Source organism: Oryctolagus cuniculus, chromosome 11 (assembly GCF_964237555.1).
Source record: "Oryctolagus cuniculus chromosome 11, mOryCun1.1, whole genome shotgun sequence".
Lineage (NCBI taxonomy): Eukaryota > Metazoa > Chordata > Mammalia > Lagomorpha > Leporidae > Oryctolagus > Oryctolagus cuniculus.
The window spans coordinates 55812815-55831207 of NC_091442.1; the positions used below are offsets into that span (position 1 = coordinate 55812815).

The window sequence follows — 18393 nt, forward strand, 5'->3', positions numbered from 1 at the left end:
CCCTGCCTTGGGAGTGAGTCAGGAGCCTCCCCAGCCTTTCACCTGCTTCTTCACGCTCTCGATCTCCGAGCGCAGCCTTTGGGTAAGCCGGGTCAGCTCCGAGATCTCGTTCTTGGTGTGCTTGAGGTCGTCCCCGTGCCGGCCGGCCGCCAGCTGCAGCTCCTGGAACTGGGGACAGAGGGGCCGAAGCAGTGGCATTGAGTTGAGGTTGGACTGCACCCCGCCCAGCTCCGAGGCTGGACTCTGGCTTGGGGGCGTGGCAGAGGTGGGGAGAGGTCCTTGTCTCCACCAAGCCTGTCCACAGCCTCCTGGTCAACCATTTGTCTGTTGAGTTTGGTTGCCTTGGGGTTGTCTATTTGGCTTGAGACTGCTCAAAGTCTCCTGTTCTCTGTGCTGCAACTTTGTAACACAGCTCCAGTGAGGATGCCGTTGCCTACAGCTCTTCAAACTCAAGGTCAAATTCAAACTCATAGAAGGGAACAAGATGCTCAGTTCTCACTGCCCCTGCCCAACCTGCCTGTCTCCCCAGTTGTGCCAAACAGTCCCTCGGCTCCCCCAAATGTCCCATGTGGTCTCCCGTCTCTGAGTCTTTGCATGAGCACCCCCCCAACCTGGAAACTCCCCTATCCTGCCTGCCTTTTCCCCTGGCCGGCTCCAACCCATCCAGAGCCACTTCCTCCAGGAAGCCTTCCCTGATCCCTTGGCTAGATGCAAGTGTGCATCCATTGCCAGTCCATAGGTCTTACCTCACTGTACTGTGATTGCACACTTTTGTCTCCCTTGGCAGACTCAGAATGAAGGGATGGCAGGGGACTTTTATTTCTGAATCACCAGTGCCTAGCATGCCACCTGGTTGGGGCCCAAAAAATGTCTCATGGGGGCAAGCGTTTGGCTCTCAAGTCAAGGTGCTGCTGGAATGCCCCCCATGAACTTCAAGTCATTTGCTTGTTTTCAGCTCCTCCTGCCTGTGATGTCACCCACTGACAGTTCTACCCCAGAATTTGGCTTAGAAGGTGCACAGAACAGGTACAGCTTTGGCCAGGCCCCGTCTGTCCCTGGAAGCTTGGCCACAGGTGCAGGTTTCCTGAGAGACTTGTGGAGGGCAGGGTGGGGTGGGGCTGGGTGCAGTGGGCGGGGCTTCTGTCTCGACTCCTTGTGTTTGCTCTCAGGGGCACTCTTGCTCTCAGGGGCACTCTTGCTTGGTCAGTCTTGCTCTTAGTGGGAGAAGCGGGGGTATGGATAAGCCCAGACAGCAAGGGGTGCAACACCCCCGTCTGAGCAGACCTGGCCTGTTTCCTCTGGAAAGAGCTCGTGGGGGGAGGGGAGAACAGCCCAGGAAGCAAGGGGCTGGTGACAACCCAGAGTACCATGGCCACAAGGCACTCCCAGCCCTGGCTCCCGGTACCATCCTATGAGGATCTGGGGCCCAGGCTGGGCCTGCGTTGTCTCCTGGGCCTCAGCGGAGTCACCTCCTCCCCAGCTACAGGCCAAATCTGTCTCCAGGCCGGAGGCTGGGGAGGGAGAGATAAGATCTCCCAAGAGTGTGGATTTCCCTTGAGAAAGATCCAGATAAACAGCAAGAAGCAATTAGGGAAAAGGAAAAAGGCATGGGAAAGGCAGATTACTTGGAGCGCCCGGCCCCGCCCAGTGCCCAGTGGAGGTCTCCACGTCTTGGGTGCCCCCTTGGTCCTCGCAGCTGGACATCGATGAAAAGGTAGGGACCACCTGACTCCAGGCCACCCCGCAGAGCCCCCTCGCTTACTAAGGTTCCTGGCGGAGTTGAGATGCTGACTCGGCGTATGTGTCTACCGCCTGCCCCACCCCCGCCCCAGACTCCGCCATGGCTCATCCAGACTCCGCCCCACAGTCGCTGGCTCTCAGTCCTGCGCATGCCCATGGGGCTGCCGCGGGAATGAGCCACAAGGACAGATCTGGGCTTCCTCCTCCCTCCTGATGGTTCAGACCAGACAGACACTGGGCCCGGAGGCCCCTCGGCACCGCTGACCCTGGGGAGCTGGGCCGCCTCACCTTGGTCTGGTACAGTGCCTCGGCCTCCACCTTGCTTCTCTGGGCGATGTCCTCGTACTGGGCGCGCACCTCGTTGATGATGCTGTCCAGGTCCAGGTTACGGTTGTTGTCCATGGACAGCACCACGGACGTGTCGCTGATGTGGGACTGCATCTGGGCGATCTCCTGGGGACAGGGGGAAGTGCGGAATTGTGACATGGCTTCAGGAAACAAGGAAGGTGCTAAGGTGATTGGCCCCTCCTCACCAGGTGGCCCAGGACCACCCCAGGCAGAGCCAGATTCCCTGAAGCTGGTGAGAACAGAGTACACTGCCCCAGAGGGGCCAATCCCACACCAAAACACTGCCAATGGATCTAAAGCGGCCCCAGAGGAAAGCAGCCTCCATGTTGGTCCCTGAGACAGGACAAGAGGGGGTGAGTGGCCACCCTGGAGGGGACACTAAGCTCAGGAACCCACACACGCCCAGCCACAGGCTGAAGCCTGAAGCCAGATGTTCATGGCGGGGTGGGGGGGGGGGGACCTCCACACACATTCTCCCCCGCAGATGCCTGCTCAAGACCCCAGGAAACAAGCAAACAGCAAGAAGAATATATTTGGCTGGGGCCAGCGCTGTGGCATAGTGGGTAAAACCACCACCCACAATGCCGGCATCCCATATGGATGCCAGTTCGAGTCCCAGCTGCTCCACTTCCGATCCAGCTCTCTGCTATGGGCTGGGAAAGCAGTGGAAGATGGCCAAGTTGTTGGGCTCCTGTACCCACATGGGAGACCTGGAGGAAGCTCCTGGTTCCTGGCTTTGGATCTGCCCAGCTCCGGCCACTGTGGCCATAACTCTGCCTTTCAAATAAATAAATAAATCTTTTTTTAAAAAAGACTGTCTGGCTGGAGTTCAGTGGGAACTGACTTCCAGAGACTGGCAGGGATGCAGAGGGTTCAGGCACATTGCCACTTTCAGCTTCAGTCTACACAGCTCCCAGCACCCCTGTGATGGCAGCCCCTCGGGCTCCTACAGTAAGTAGCCGCCCATCACAGGTCTGACCTCACAGGAGGGGGCTGGGGCATCTTACCCCCTCATACAGGCACTTGAAGAACTTGGTTTCTCTGTCCAGGGCGTCCACCTTGGCCTGCAGCTCCACCTTGCTCAGGTACGCAGCATCCACATCCTAGGGAGATGCCAGCGCCCCGACATCACCCAAACAGGCCCCTCCCCGGCACGGCCGTGCCAGCGCCCAACCTGCGGCTGCTCCCCAGGGAAGCAGACTCAAGCCCCAGGGGCGAGGACCGGCCGCCCAGCCAGGGCTCGTGGTGAGCCCTTGGCCCCATCCCTGGGATGTCCTGGGCTCCTCCTGCCTCTATTTCTCAGGGAGCAGGTGTGGGGCCCTCCCTGCTGCCAGGCAGGGCGCACACGGCTGGAGGCTCCGCACTCAGGATCTGCAGCAGCCACGGACATTTGCCAGAGCTGGAAGGTCGAACGGCGGCCCCTCCCAAAGCGAGCTAAGGTCCAGACGCCCCCAGCCATCCCCAGCCCGCCCAGCCGTAGGCTCTTCTGGCTTCCGGCCGTGAACCCTGCTCACCTTCTTGAGCACCACGAACTCATTCTCAGCAGTCGTGCGCTTGTTTATCTCCTCTTCATACCTGGAGGAGAAGCGTCAGACTGAGCGTGGTGCGCATGTGTGTACATGCATGTGTGTGTCTGCATGTACATGTGTGTATGTGTGTGCGTGCATGTGTGTATCCATGTATGTGTGTGAATGTATGTGTGTATGCATGTGTATGTGTGTATGTGTGTATATCCTTGTGTGTATGTGCATGTACACATGTGTGTATGTATGTGTGTGCATGTGTGTATTGTGTGCATGTATTGAGTGTGCATTTGTATGTGTGCGTGTGTATATCCATGTGTGTGTATGTGTATGTGTCTGTATGTGCATATGCATGTGTGTATGTGTGTGAATGTTTTGTGTGTACGTGTGTATGTGTGTATATCCTTGTGTGTATGTGCATTGCGCATACATGTGTGTGTGCATGTGTGTGTCCATTTGTGCATGTGTGTATGTGTGTTGTGAATGTGTGTGAGTGTGGGTGCGTGTGTGCATGTGTGTGTGCACGTGTGTTCTCACAGTGCAAGGAGAGAGAGGCCCCTCCGACAGCTGAACGTGGTGTAAGTCTGTGTCCTTGTGCCAGCCTTCAAGGACTGTTTGGGCAGTGGTGTGGGTGGGGCGGGAGGCCCTTCCCCACCCCTCCCAGGCCCAGGGACTGGACGGCCAGGCAGGGGGGTTTCCTGGGATGCCAGCGGAGAGATAAGGTTCATCCTGCTCCCCGCAGTCTGGTGTCCCTTCCAACGTCTCCACTCCACGCCGAGGCAGGCATTCCAGGGAAGCCAGAACTATCCTCAAGACAAGAACAAGGAGCATGGCCATGTGTCCAAGACCTAAAGCCCTATGGGAACCGTGCTGGGGGGTTCCCTGAACCCGGGGCACAGGTGGCAGGCAGCTGAGGAGCGAGGGGCCGTGGTGCACACACAGGCCCCTTGGGTGGGCGGTGGAGAGAGGTGGATCACCTGCAGGGACAGCCCTGACACTGCCCACGCAGCTACCTGGCCACCATCCAGCCCGCCTGGCTCCCATTGCCCATCTGTGGCCAGAGGCCAATGCCCTGGTGTCTGCTGGGAAAGCCCAGCCCCAGGAGGCGGCCAGCCTGGCTGCCCTCTCCCCGCTCACCGCTTCTTGTAGTCCTCCACCACGTCACGCATGGTCCTCAGCTCCGAGTCCAGCCTCACCCGGTCCCCAGACAGCGTCTCCAGCTGCCTCTGCAGGCTGCTGATGTAGCCCTCGAAGATGGGCTCCAGGTTGTTCCTGCAGTTGTTCAGGTCCAGCTGCTGCAGCAGCGCCCACTTGGTCTCCAGCACCTGGTTCTGCTGCTCCAGGAAGCGCACCTGGGACCCAAGGCACACCGCAGGCAGTGGGTCAACGGGGAGAAAGGGGAGGAGGTTTCTGTCCCAAGACAGGAACTGTTGCCTGCCTATGCCGCAGGATTTTGTCGGAGGTCCTCACTCCACGAGCAGCCCCAAAGCTCATTTCCTTCTAGATCTGTCAAGATCAAGACCTCGGGGCCAGCGCTGTGGCATAGCGGGGAAAGCCTCCCCCTGCAGTGCCAGCATCCCATAGGGGCGCCAGTTCGAGTCCCAGCTGCTCCACTTCCGATACAGCTCCCTGCTAATGCACCTGAGAAAGCAGTAGAGGATGGCCCAAGTCCTTGGGCCCCTACACCCACATGGGAGACCCGGAATCCAGGTCAGAATCTGCATTATCTCAGAGCCTTATCCCAGGGGGGAGACCAAGCATTCTTACAATACAATTATTGCAATCTGACAATATCCTTCTTCCCTGCCTTCAAATCCTGGGGTGGCTCCACCTCACCTGCAGGGTCAAGTTCAAGTTCCTTATCTTTGTGAAGAGCCTGGCTGCTGGCTGCTCCTCCTCTCTCTCCCCATTCACCCAACGTGCAAGAACTGAGGTGCCCTCCCCAGGCAAGTTCTACCATGGTACACACGCTCTCTCTCCCCAGACTGCCTTTCTCTCATCTGCATTTGGAAAACTCCTACTCATGCTTCAATACCCTAGCTCAGAGGTCCTTCCTGGGGAGCCTCCCCCGCTCTGCACAGCTCAGGAAGTCTCTACTTTCCAAGACCTTTGGCCACCTTGTTCCTCAGTGGTTCCCAAACCTGAGAGTTTACCATCATCTCCGTGAGGGTCCCGCACCAAGGTCTCTGATACAGACATTCTGGGCTGGGGCCAAGAAAGCGCATGTCCACTAAGGGTTCTGGGGATGCTGGTGCCGCTGGTTCGGGACCATGTCTGAGAACCATCGCCCTGGTGCACGTGGCCCCTGCCTGCCTGGCCTTACCGCTCAAGAGTGCCGCGGACTGAGGTTGGAGTCCCACGAGGGAGTAGGGGTGTCCCCCAGTTATCTAGATACTCCGGGCTGCCAAGGGGCCTCTGCTCTGCTTGGCTTTGACACCTCCCAGGCCATTCTGTCCATCTCCTATGCCTGCTCCCGGACTAAGCTCTGCAGCTCCCTTGGCATCCAGGGCTTGGTCCACCTGCTACGCCTGGGCCACACCCGCCTTCCTGTGCTTCAGATAGCATCCCCACCCCACCCCCACCCCTCCGGGGGCTGGAAAGGTGCAGCTGCAAGCCCTACGGCTCCCACCTTGTCGATGAAGGAGGCGAACTTGTTGTTCAGTGCCTTGATCTGCTCCCGCTCCTGGGCGCGCACCCGCTGGATCTCAGGGTCCAGCTCCACGTGGAGGGGGGCCAGCAGGCTCTTGTTGACGGTCACCTGGTGGATGCCCCCCGGCGGGAAGATGGACGGACCCGCGGACCCCACGGCCACACTGCCAAACATGCTGCCTGCAAAGCCGCTGGGCCGGCTCCGGCCAAACCCATAGCCCCCAGCCCGCCCGCTGCCACTGGCTACATTGAAGGAGATACTCCGGGCGCCCCCCAGGCTGTAGAGGCTCCGGCTGCCGAAGCCCCCACTGAGCCCTTTGCCCCCTGCCCGGAAGGAGGAAGAGCTGCCCCCGGAGAGCACGGCCGAGCAGCCGCTGAAGCCCCCCTTGGCGGCGGACACGGGCTTGCAGGTAAACTGGCGACTCATGACGGGGAGGCAGAGGGCTGGGGTAGGCGCTCACTGTGATGCAGTCAGCCTGCCTCTGATCTCAGGCTCCGGCTATATAGGGCTCAAGAGGGAGCCACCGCTCTAATTGATGGGTTCAGTGTGCCTGGGAGCGAGAAATCATTTTTTCCCCAGCAAAATCAGAGGCACTGGGTAAATAACTTGAAAACCCCTGAAGTGCTGGGCTTGCAAGCCTTGCTCCTGTAATTGAGTCTTATCTCACTGACATGAGTAATTAGCCTGGTTGGGAGGTTTGTCGCAGCCCCAGTAGTCCTTCCCCAGGGAGGGGGGAGAGGCTGGGACTGTGGGGGTGCTCAGGCGGGGGAGGAACCTCTAATTGCCAGTGCCATCCGTGAGAAATCTCAGGACCATGCAGGCAGGCATCAGATGGGCTGGTGCAGAGCCCTGCTGGGTGGCTTTTATGTGGTTAGGAAGAGATCGTCCTGGTCTGGCTTCCCAGGCCTCCTGGGATGGCTCTCAGGCTGTGTTCCCTGTGCTGAGCCCCCTGGGCAAGTCCCCTGCTCCCTCGTGCCAGCCTGGCTACCCTGCTCATTGTCCCCCAGTGCACACCGACTCCCCTGTCCTGTACCACCCATCCCTCTGCGCCACTCTTAACCTGGAGCTAACAGCCGGGTCCATCGTCACGGTGGCTGGCACAGGTGCAGGGCTGAGCAGCATTGAGAGCGCACTTTGCACACTGAGCTCATTCCTTCTGCTTGGCGTTCCTGGAGAGGAGCCGAGATGAGGCGTGAGGCTCAGACATGCAGGTACAAAAAGATCGTGGGCAAATGGAATCAAAAGAGAGCTCATTTTGATGCAAAAAAAAATGGAAGCCGTGCACATGAGGGCTGTAGCCTGGGATAACAGTAGAACATGGCCTAGGTCCTTGGGCCCCTGCACCCACGTGAGAGACTTGGAAGAAGCTCCTGGTTCCTGGCTTCAGATCAGCGTAGCTTTTGCTGTTGCGGCCATCTGGGGAGTGAACCATCGGATGGAAGACCTCTCTCTCTCTCTCTCTCTTTCTCTCTCTCAAATAAGTAAATAAATCTTTTTTAAAAAAATGTTAGAATTATTGGCAAAGATTTCAAAGCATCCAAGGAGAACCTGCCGAGCTCATTAATGTGCTAAACAGACGGCAACTTAGGAAGTCCCAGCAAAGATACAGAAGCTATCAGGAGGAACCAAGTGGAAGAGTTAGACCTGCAAAATGTGATGCCCAGGATGACAGCCACTGCAGTCATGCTTATCGGCAGAGTTAAAGGGACCACAGCAAACCCTGGCCGAACGGGAGGCCGGGACAGCAGGAGTCACAACAGAGCAACAGAGAGAGCACAGCGCCGCAGCACGTCAGCGCACACGTGCAGTGCTGAGCTCACAGGGTCACACCACCAGCTGCTGCTGTAGCCTTCTCGGTGTGTGTCACACAACAAAACCACTCAACACACACACGTACCAGAACACAGCCCCGCCCTTATGTGACAGCTGCAGCCTGAAAAAAAAAATTTTTAATGAACTGAGCCTCAGGTTCATGTGAGGCTATAACCTAATGGTCATGCCCTCAGAATGTTCTAGAAGGAAAGGAGGGAAGATTGGCTGATCAAATCAAAAAGGACAGGAAAAAAGTCCCGAATTTGGTAGCTGACATAAACCTATAGAATGAAGAAGCTGAGCAAACCCCAAACAGGATAAATCCAAAGGAATCCACATCAAGGGATATATTCAAAGTTATGAAAACTGGTGCCAGTGCTGTGGCATAGCAGATAAAGCTGCCGCCTGCAGTGCCGGCATCCCATATGGGCACCGGTTCGAGTCCCAGCTGCTCCACTTCCCATCCAGCTCTCTGCTATGGCCTGGGAAAGCAGTGGAAGATGGCCCAAGTCCTTGGGCCACAGCACCCATGTGGGAGACCTGGAAGAAGCTCTTGGCTGCTGGCTTCAGATCGGCGTAGCTCGGGCTGTTGCTGCCAATTGGGAAGTGAACCAGCAGATGGAAGACCTTTCTCTCTCTCTCTCTCTCTGCCTCTGCCTCTCTCTAATTCTGCCTTTCAAATAAATAGATAAAATTAAAAAAAAAATTACAGAATCAAAAAGGAAAACATGTTAGTTTTTAAAAATGGGCAAGTACAATAGATTTTTTTTAAAAAAAGATTCATTTAATTGTTTATTTATTTGAAAGTAAGGGCCACAGAGATAGACAGGGAGAGACAGAGAGATCTGCCATCTGCTAGTTCACTCCCCAGATGGCTCCAGTAGCCAAGGCTGGGCCAGGCCATAGTCAGGAGCCAGGAGCTTCACTGGGGTCTCCCACATGGGTGGCAGGGGCTGAAACACCTGGGTCATCTTCTGCTGCTCTTCCCAGGCCATCATCAGGGAACTGGATCGGAAAGTGGAGCAGCAGCCGGGATGCAAACCGACACCCATAGGGGATGCTGGAGACGCAGGTCATGGCTTCACCCACAATACCAGCCCCCACGATAGACATTCTGCTCTTGAATTTTCTAAATTATGCTTGGTGGTGGCTTAAGCAAAAATTATAGCAGAGTCTGATGCGATTCTGGGTGTATTTAAAGGAAATATTTAAGAAATTATAAATGGGAAAGGGAAAAAGGATGTGGAGTTAAGTGTTCTTCCTTTCACTTGCATGAGTAAAAGGAGGGTGGCAGTAAATCTGTATTATGTACACAGAATGAAATACCTAGCAGCAATGAAAATGCTATACAAGGACATAAATGCAAAAACACATACAGAAGTCAAAATTGCTTCTTACAAATGTTCAAGTAACCCACAGGAAGGTAGGGGGAAATAGAAATGAAAAACAAAGATAATAAATATCAAACAAAAATGTCAGCAGCAGGCGTAAGCCCTAACATGTCAATAATTACACTAAATATAAATGATCTAAATATACCAATGAGAAGTCAGAGATTATCAGATTACTCAGCCCCACGAGCCAACTATCTGCTTCCTACAGAAAAAGTCCCCTCGGATATAATGATATGTGCAAGTGGAAAGCAAAAGGACAGAACAAGATGCCTCATGTGAACATGAATCAAAAGAAAACAGGAGCGGCCGTATTAAAATCAGATAAAGTAAACTTCAAAGCTGAGAAGCTGATGAGACAGAGAGACAGCACATGATGATAAAACAGACAGTTCAGCAAGAAGACATAACATTCCCAAGGCATAAACACCAAACAACCGAGCCACAATGTAAGAGAGGCAAAAACAGATAGAAATGAAAGAAGAGACAAATCCACAATATTTAGGGACTTCAGTACTCCTCCCTAAACAAATACCAGAACGACCAGACAGAAAATCACCAGCGTTATAAAAGTACAGACGCATCACTCCACAGGAAAGACAGCGCCAGTGCAGCGGGAGGGACTGCACAGCCATCGGCAAAACAAAACAAAATCACCTTGTCTCACAACTTTTTTTAAAGATGTATTTATTTATTTGAAAGTCAGAGTTACACAGAGAGAGAAGGAGAGGCAGAGAAGCAGAGAGGCAGAGAGAGAGAGAGAGAGGTCGTCCATCCTCTGGTTCACTCCCCAGATGGTGGCAATGGCTGGAGCTGTGCCGATCCTAAGCCAGGAGCCAGGAGCTTCTTCCAAGTCTCCCACATGGGTGCAGGGGCCCAAGGACTTGGGCCATCTTCTACTGCTATCACAGGCCACAGCAGAGAGCTGGATCGGAAGTGGAGCAGCCAGGACTCAAACCAGTGCCCATATGGGATGCTGGCACTGCAGGCAGCGGCTTTACCCACTACGCCACACCACTGGCTCTGAGGATTTTATCTGGAGCCTGAACCCATTTTCAGGAATCCTACCTCATAGGAGCTTGCTGTCATTCCACGTCCAGAACTTAGCTTCCCAGCCACAGGTATTTGCAAATCAGGCTAGGAAAGGTCTCCTTTAGGTGGGTAGCCACGTGCTCACCTCAATTACTGCTTCTGTGGAAGAGGAGAGAGGGGGCTGGGGAAGGTGGGCATGAGCAGGCTCCGTCGCACTCTGCGTCTGGATCATTCACTGCTTAGTCCTACAGCACGGGGTTCAAATCTCTTGCAATGTGTGAGCCACAGGGCTGACTTGTCTGGCACCCAGTGGGTTCTCAGGACGTGGGGGCTTCCGCTTTTAAACATGAACAGGAACAAGGCGTCCGGTCCACCCAGAAGGGATCTCCAGTAGTCTAGCCCCACCCACCTCTCTGCCACATCCCCCTTCAAGCCCCACCAGACTGCACTTCTTCAAAAGAGCCAGGCTCTTGTCAATCTGCCTTCATTCAGTCAATATTTGCTGAGCACCTGCGGGGGGCCATGCGTGGCATCAGCCACAGTATCTACCGTCACCCCTGCTTGCCCCGGCTGACGCTCGTCCATCCATCTGTCTGTCTGTCCATCCGTCAGGGCCCATGTTGCAGCTTTCAAAGCTCTTCATCAAGAAACCCTGCCCTCTTCCTCCCCACGGGGTTCCTTGTCCCTGGCAGGCGGCATTCCCACTTCACTCAGCACTGTCACTTGCCTGCCTTCCCAGGAGACTGAGGAGGTCACGGTCGCCTTTTGTTGCTAGTGCCAAGTGCAGCGTTTCCCAGAGGCTTGTGGAATGAAGGAAGCAAGCCGGGGGGGGGGGGGGGTTGCTCCAAGGCTGCAGCGTTGCCCACCCTGTCCCTGTCTTCCCTCGCCGGCTGGCTCAGGACAGAGCTCATGACGAGGAAATGAGGAGGTTCACTTCCCCAGCAAAGCTCGGGACACCAAGGGCACAGCTGGGCCCCTGGGACCGAGAGTGTGAATGTGCATGTGTGTGGAGTATGTAAGTGTGTGTGAGTGTGTGAGTGTGTATGAGTATGTGTGTCAGTATCTGTGTGGAGTGTGTATGAGTGGGTGTTCAGTATCTGTGTGGAGTGTGGATGTGAGCATGTGTGTGAGTGTGTATGTGAGAGTGTGTGTGTCAGTATATGTGTGCATGGTTTGTATGAGTGTGTGAGTGTGTATGAGTGTGTGTGTGTATGAGTGTGCATGTGTGTGTGTTGCAGGGTGAACAACAGTCAAGGTCTGTGTGGTCAATGAATATTTTGAAAGTTCCCAGACAGAATGTATTTCCCATGAAGGTTACTGGAGAAGCGCAGAGGAGAGGCAGGTGGGAGCCGCCAGCCCCGTTCGATGAACCAGAGTCGACACCACCTCTGCAAACCCGCTGCCAGACGTGGCAGGCAGTGCAGCCCCCGGGACGCGTTCGCCTCATCCCTGGGGAGGGGGAGGCCCATGGACCCACGTCACCCACACACTGTCTCCAGGAGGATGATCCACAGTTGTGTCCTGGGGTGGGGGGAATATATGTAGACGAGTGTGTGTGTGTGATATATTGTAGATGAGTGTGTATGTGTGTGTGTCTGTGTATGTTTGTGTAGCTCTTATCTACCAAAGCTAACTTTGAATGTAAATGGATTGAATTCTCCAGCCAAAAGACTTAAGTTGGCCAACTTGATTAACAAAAGCCAAGACTCCACTATAGTCTGCCTACCAGAAACTTACTTCACAAACAAAGATACACAGAGACTGGAAATGAAGGGCTGGAAAAATATATACACGGTTAAGGAAAACCAAAAATGAGCAGGGATAGCTATCCTCATGTCAGGTAAGACAGACTGAATCAAAACCTGTAAGAAGATACAAAAAAGTTATATGTTGATAAAAGGTTTGATTCAGCAAGAAGACACAACAACCATAAATATATATTTGCACCCAACAGAAGAACATCTAGATATATACAGCAAATACTATTAACCTAAAAGGAGAGATAGACTCCATTTTAATAACAGTGGGTGATTTCAATGCCTCACTTTCATCCACGGCAGATCATCCAGGCAGAACATCAATAAAGATATGTCAGAGTTGAAACACACTATTGAACAGGCAGCTACAATACATTTCACACAACAGTCACAGCTATACATTCTTCTTGCCAGCACGTGGAACATTTTCTAGGACAGACCATACATCAGGCCACAAATCAAGTCTCGGTAAATTTAAAAATATTGAAGTCATACCACATATCTTCTCACATCACAAAGGAATAAAGCTAGAGATCAACAATAAGAACAGTAGAGCACTCATAAATACATGGGAACTAAACAATATGCTACTGAATGATCAAAGGGTCATTGAAGAAAATAAAAAGGAAATCAAAAACTTTCTTGAAATAAATGAAAATGAAAACACAACGTATCAAAACCTATGGGATTTAGCAAAAGCAATATTTAGAGGCAAGTTTATAGCATTAAGTTTTTACATTTTAAAAAGAGAAATGTCTCAAATAACAGATCAAATGATGCATCTCAAAGACTTAGAAAAAAAAAACAGAACAAACCAAACCCAAAATTAGCAGAAGGTGAGAAATAGTAAGGATCAGAGAAGAAATTAATGAAACAGAAAGTTAGGGGGAAAAAGATAACAAAGCAAAAAGCTGGGGTTTTTTAGAAAATAAACAGGATGGATAAGCCTCTAGCCAGACTGTCATAGAAAAAAAAAAAAAAGAAAGAAAACAAAACTCAAACGAATAAAATTAAAGATAAAAAAAAGAGATATTACAACTGACAGCACTGAAATACAAAAGATCCTAAAAAACTGTTAGGAGGGATTATATGCTAATAAACTGGAAAGCCTTGAAAAAAATGGATAAATTGTTAGATTCATATAATCTACTAAGGTTAAATCAAGAAAATATAGACGATCTAAACAGCCCCATAACAAGCAATGAGATTGAAGCAGTTATCAAAAGTCTTCCATCAAGGAAAAGTCTAGGACTTGATGGCTTCGCTACTGAATTCCACAAAACATTTAAAGAGGATTGAATTCCAATACCTTTCAAACTATTTGAAAATATTGAGCAAGATGGAAACTCTGCCAAACTCTTTCTTTGAGGCTGGCATCACTTTGATACCAAAATCAAACAAAGAAATGACACGAAAAGGAAACTATAGACTTAGATCCTTAATGAACAGAGACTCAAAGATTCTCAACAAAATACTCACAAACCAACTCCAAAATCACAGGAAAAGATTATACATCAGGATCAAGTGGGATTTATCCCAGAGGTGGGTGGGGGGTTCAACAGTCACAAATCAATATGCATCATAAAGTACATCAACAGAATAAAGATAGAAAATTGTATGGCCACTCAACAGATGCAGAGAAATCACTCCATAGGATTCAACACTTCTTCATGATAACCATTCACAAATTAGGTACAGGAAGAACATACCTCAAAATTGCAAAGGCCACGTATCACAAACCAACAGCCAATATCCATCTAATACTCCATGGGGAAAGCGCCTCCCCACAGATCTGGAACAAGAAGAGAAGGATGTCCACTTTTGCCACTCTAATCCAATATAGTACTGGAGTTTTAGCCAGAGCAATGAGGCAGAAGAAAGAAATAAAGGCATCAGAACTGGAAAAGGGGACAGTCTAAAGCCCCATGTTTGCAGGTAACATGATGCTATACGTGGAAAAAGCTAAACACTCCACCAAAAACTGTTGAGAAGTGATAAACAAGTTCAGTAATGTTGCAAGTTACAAAATAAATAGATAGAAAAAGCAGTAGTTTTTTATTCACTAATGAGGGAACTCTCTGAAAGAAAAATCAAGAAAGAAATCCCATTCAAGATAGCCACAAAAAAAAATCAAATATTTAGGAATAACTCTATCCAGAGAGATGAAAGCTCTGTACAATGAAAATTACCAAACATTGATGAAAGAAATCATCAAGGACACAAAGAAATAGAAAGATATTCTTTGCTCATGGATTGGAAGAATCAGTGTCATTAACATGTCTATACTACCAAAAGCAATCTACAGATTCAATGCAATCTCTTTCAAAATACCAATGACATTCTTCACAAAATTAGAAAAAGCAGTCCTAAAATTCATAGGGAATCACCAAAGACCCAGAATAGCCAAAGCTATCTTGAGCCAAAAAAAAAAAAAAAAAAAAAAAAAAAAAAGCTTGAGGGCCACCACTGTGGCTGCTCCACTTCCGATCCAGCTCTCTGCTATGGCCTGGGAAAGCAGTAGAAGATGGCCCAAGTCCTTGGGCCCCCGCACCCATGTGGGAGACCCGGAGGAAGCTCCTGGCTTCAGATGGGCACAGCTCCAGCCGTTATGGCCAGTTGGGGAATGAACCAGCCAATGGAAGACTTCTCTCTCTCTCTCTCTGCCTCTCCTCTCTCTCTCTCTCTCTCTCTCTCTCTCTAACTCTGACTTTCAAATAAATAAATAACTCTTTAAAAGAAATAAAATAAAAACTCAACAACAAAAATAACCAATCTAGTTAAGAAATGGGCAAAAGACTTCAAGAGACAGCTCTCGAAAGAAGAATTGCAAATGGCCAACAAATACATGAAAAAAATGCTCCCCATTGCTAACCATCAGGGAAATGAAAAATCAAAGCCACAATGAGATACCAGCTCACCACTGTCAGAATGGCCCAAATCCAAAAGACAGAGAGAGTAACGGACGCTGGCGAGGATGTGGAGAGAGGGGAACACTTATACACTGCTGGTGGGAATGTAAATTAGTGCAGCCACTGGGGAAAACAGTATGCAAATTTCTTAGAAAATTAGAAATAGGCTTGCCATATGACCCAGCAAGGCCACCATCGGGTCTACACCCAAAAGATGGGAACAGGTTGTGTCAAAAAGATACCTGCACCTCCCTGCAACATGTTCACAACAGCCGAAATATGGAATCAACCAAGATGCCCATCACCAGATGAATGGATAAAGAAAATGTGGTATAGATGCACCATGGAATATTATTAAGCTATAAAATAGACTGAAACTCTACCCTTTTGCAGTTAAACAGATGGGCACAGAAAGACAGACATCACGTGCTGTCCCTTATATGTGGGAGCTCAAGAAGCCGCCCTTCCTATAGGAAACCCTTGTGTGGACCAAGGGCATGGCATGGCCCCTTCTTGAAGTCACTCCATAAATGCCTGGCCGATGGCCTGAGAAAACGTTCTGGGTCAGGCTTGCTGGTCTACCTTTAGCTAGACGAGGAAAACGCAGGCTGCCTCACTGACCAATGGCCTCAGCTGGGGCCCCCGATTCTCATCTTACCCTGAGACTGCGGACCTCACAGAAGCCACTTGTGAGCTAAAAGGCATGTGCCCGACAGGAGTCAGGGACCTCTCTCTGAGGGTCTCTCTTTCTGGATCCAGGCTGAGAGACTCCTCACCCTTGTCGTTCTGTACCCTCTCTGCTCAGCCAGGTCTCTGCATGAGCCCCCATCTGTGGTAGGGAGGGAAATACAGGCAGGAGAGGGCAACAGGGTAGGGTGTCCAAGGAGGAGAAAGAAGGGGCGGGCATTTGGCTCAGTGGTTAACCTGTCACTCGGACACCTGCCTCCCATATCAGGGAGCCTGGGTTCAAATCCCGGCTCTGTTCCCAAGACCAGCTTCCTGTTACCTGGGAAGCAGCAGGTAACAACTCAAGTTAGGTGGATCCCTGACACCCAGAGGGCAGACCCGGAATTAGATATGTTTGGCCCGGCCCCAGCCATTGCAGGTTTTGGGGGAATGAACCAGCTCACAGGAGAGCAACGTTCGCATGCTCTCTCTGGAACAAAGTAAACAAAAATGTAGGAAACACAAAGCAAAGGGGTAAGGTGTAAGATCCACAGCCACAGCCTTCGATTCCAGTGATGACGGACTTTTCAGAGCCTCAATTTTGTTACCTGACAAATGGGATAATAATGGCACCTGTGCTGGCTACCTGACCAGGTGCTAATAGGAACTGTCAGCTTTTACCTTCGATGTTTTACAAAGGGAAACATTTCAGTTCACATCTTTTACCAGCTGAACGCATACCATTTATTGCCTGATTTTTGTGTCCAGATTTTTCTGTGAATCACTTTACGAAGTTAATCTTTTAATCCTCATAACAACACCGGGAAGCAGCTGCCATTGTCACCTTCATGTTTTGTTTATTTTTTCCAGATGTGGAAATTAGGATTCAAAAGATTAAGGGCTTTACCCAAATGATGCAACCAGTTCAGTGGGAGAGGCAGTACCTGTCCCACGGCTGACAGATTCCAAAGCTGCGTACCTGGAGGCTGCCCCGATGCTACAAATGCTGGGCGCACAGCAGTGGCGACCCCTGCTCAGAGCTGGGCGGACTCTGAGCGGCTTTCTGAGAAAGAGGGGCTCTGAGCTAGGTTCAGGGAAAGCCAGAGGGGTGACAATGAGACAGAGGTGACAAGACTTGGACCAGGCCCACTAGGACAAAAGCCTCAGAAGCAGGGACTGCGGGTGCCCAGGCAGAGGCAAAACACAGCTACACGATGCCCTGGGTGTGCATCCTTTGCCTTTTCAGGTTAGTTTGAGAGTCCAGTGAATGCTGTCACTTTTGTAAAAAAAAAATCTTGTTTTTCTTGAATACCCCATATGGTACTAGACCTTGAACCAAGCTCCGTGGAAGAACATGGCCCTGAGAAGGCATTCTCCCATCCCGGGAGAAAGTCCACGTCTTAACAGGCAAGGAGAGAGCTGGCTGCAGGGGCTCCCAGCCCCTGTCCCGCCTCTTGGGGGAGTGAACCAGCACATGGAGATGGAAGATCCCTCTATCTCTCCTCCCCCTCATAACTCTGCTTTTTTTTTTTTTTTAAGACAGAGTTACAGAGAGAAGTAGAGCCAGAGAGAGAGAGAGATCTTCCATTCTGCTGGTTTACTCCCCAAATAACCACAACAGCCAGAGCTGCGCCGATCCGAAGCTAGGAGCCAGGAGCTTCTTCCAGGTCTCCCATGTGGGTGCAGGGGCCCAAGCACTTGGGCCATTATCTACTGCTTTCCCAGGCCATAGCAGAGAGCTGGATTGGAAGTAGAGCAGCTGGGACTCAAACCGGCACCCATATGGGATGCCGGCTCTTCAGGCCAGTGCTTTAACCCACTGCACCACAGCGCTGGCCCCACTCTGCTTTTCAAAAATCATAAAAATAAATCTGGGCGCCGGATTCTGTCCTGGTTGCCCCTCTTCCAGTCCAGCTCTCTGCTGTGGCCCGGGAGTGCAGTGGAGGATGGCCTAAGTGCTTGGGCCCTGCACCTGCATGAGAGACCAGGAGGAAGCACCTGGCTCCTGCCTTCGGATCAGCGCAGGCCGACTGTAGCTGCCATTTGGGGGGTGAACCAACGGAAAAAGGAAGAACTTTCTCTGTCTCTCTCTCTAACTCTGCCTGTCAAAAAAAAATCTTAAAAAAAGACAAAGACCTGACCTAAACTACCAAGTGCCTTCCCTGACTGTCGGCCATGGCAGGACCAAGGCCACGGGAGGAGGCTCCCTGATGGGGCGCTCCATGGGCAGGAGCAGCAGGGGGGCTGTTGGGTTGGGAGGAGAGACTTCTGCCGAGTGTGAAGGGAGGGGTGCGCTGTGAAAATGGAAGTCAGTTATGTCGGAGGTCCTTTGGTGGAATGTTCCAGATGCTTCCTGGGATGCCCTCCTTTGCCCACTGGGAGCCCCTAGGGGCCCACCTGACAACAGGGCCCTGCAGACACCCTGCCTGGGTGAGGCTGAGAGAGCCCTGTGGGACCAGGGGCTCGGCGGGTCTGCCCGAGAGCAGGCCTCCCTTCGCTGGTTTGGGGTGGGGACGGGATGGATGCTTTGTGAGAAGACTGGTTTCTCCTAGAAAAAGAGAATCT

At 51.6% G+C, this 18393-nt stretch overlaps 1 protein-coding gene across 3 annotated transcripts in view; it reads right to left on the reverse strand.

The window, feature by feature from the left end:
• LOC100347647 (keratin, type II cytoskeletal 73) overlaps positions 1–18393 on the reverse strand; it is a 99481-nt gene that overhangs the window by 2568 nt on the left and 78520 nt on the right. For 2 of the 3 annotated variants that reach the window (XM_070052277.1, XM_070052276.1), the window contains exons 2-6: positions 4749–4963; positions 3603–3663; positions 3096–3191; positions 2029–2193; positions 43–168 (exon numbers count right to left, since the gene is read on the reverse strand). In XM_070052277.1, the coding sequence (XP_069908378.1) occupies positions 43–168; positions 2029–2193; positions 3096–3191; positions 3603–3663; positions 4749–4963 (663 nt within the window). Of the gene's footprint in view, positions 1–42; positions 169–2028; positions 2194–3095; positions 3192–3602; positions 3664–4748; positions 4964–6240; positions 6756–18393 lie in introns of those variants that run through there. The other variant, XM_002711119.5, reaches the window with a different exon arrangement.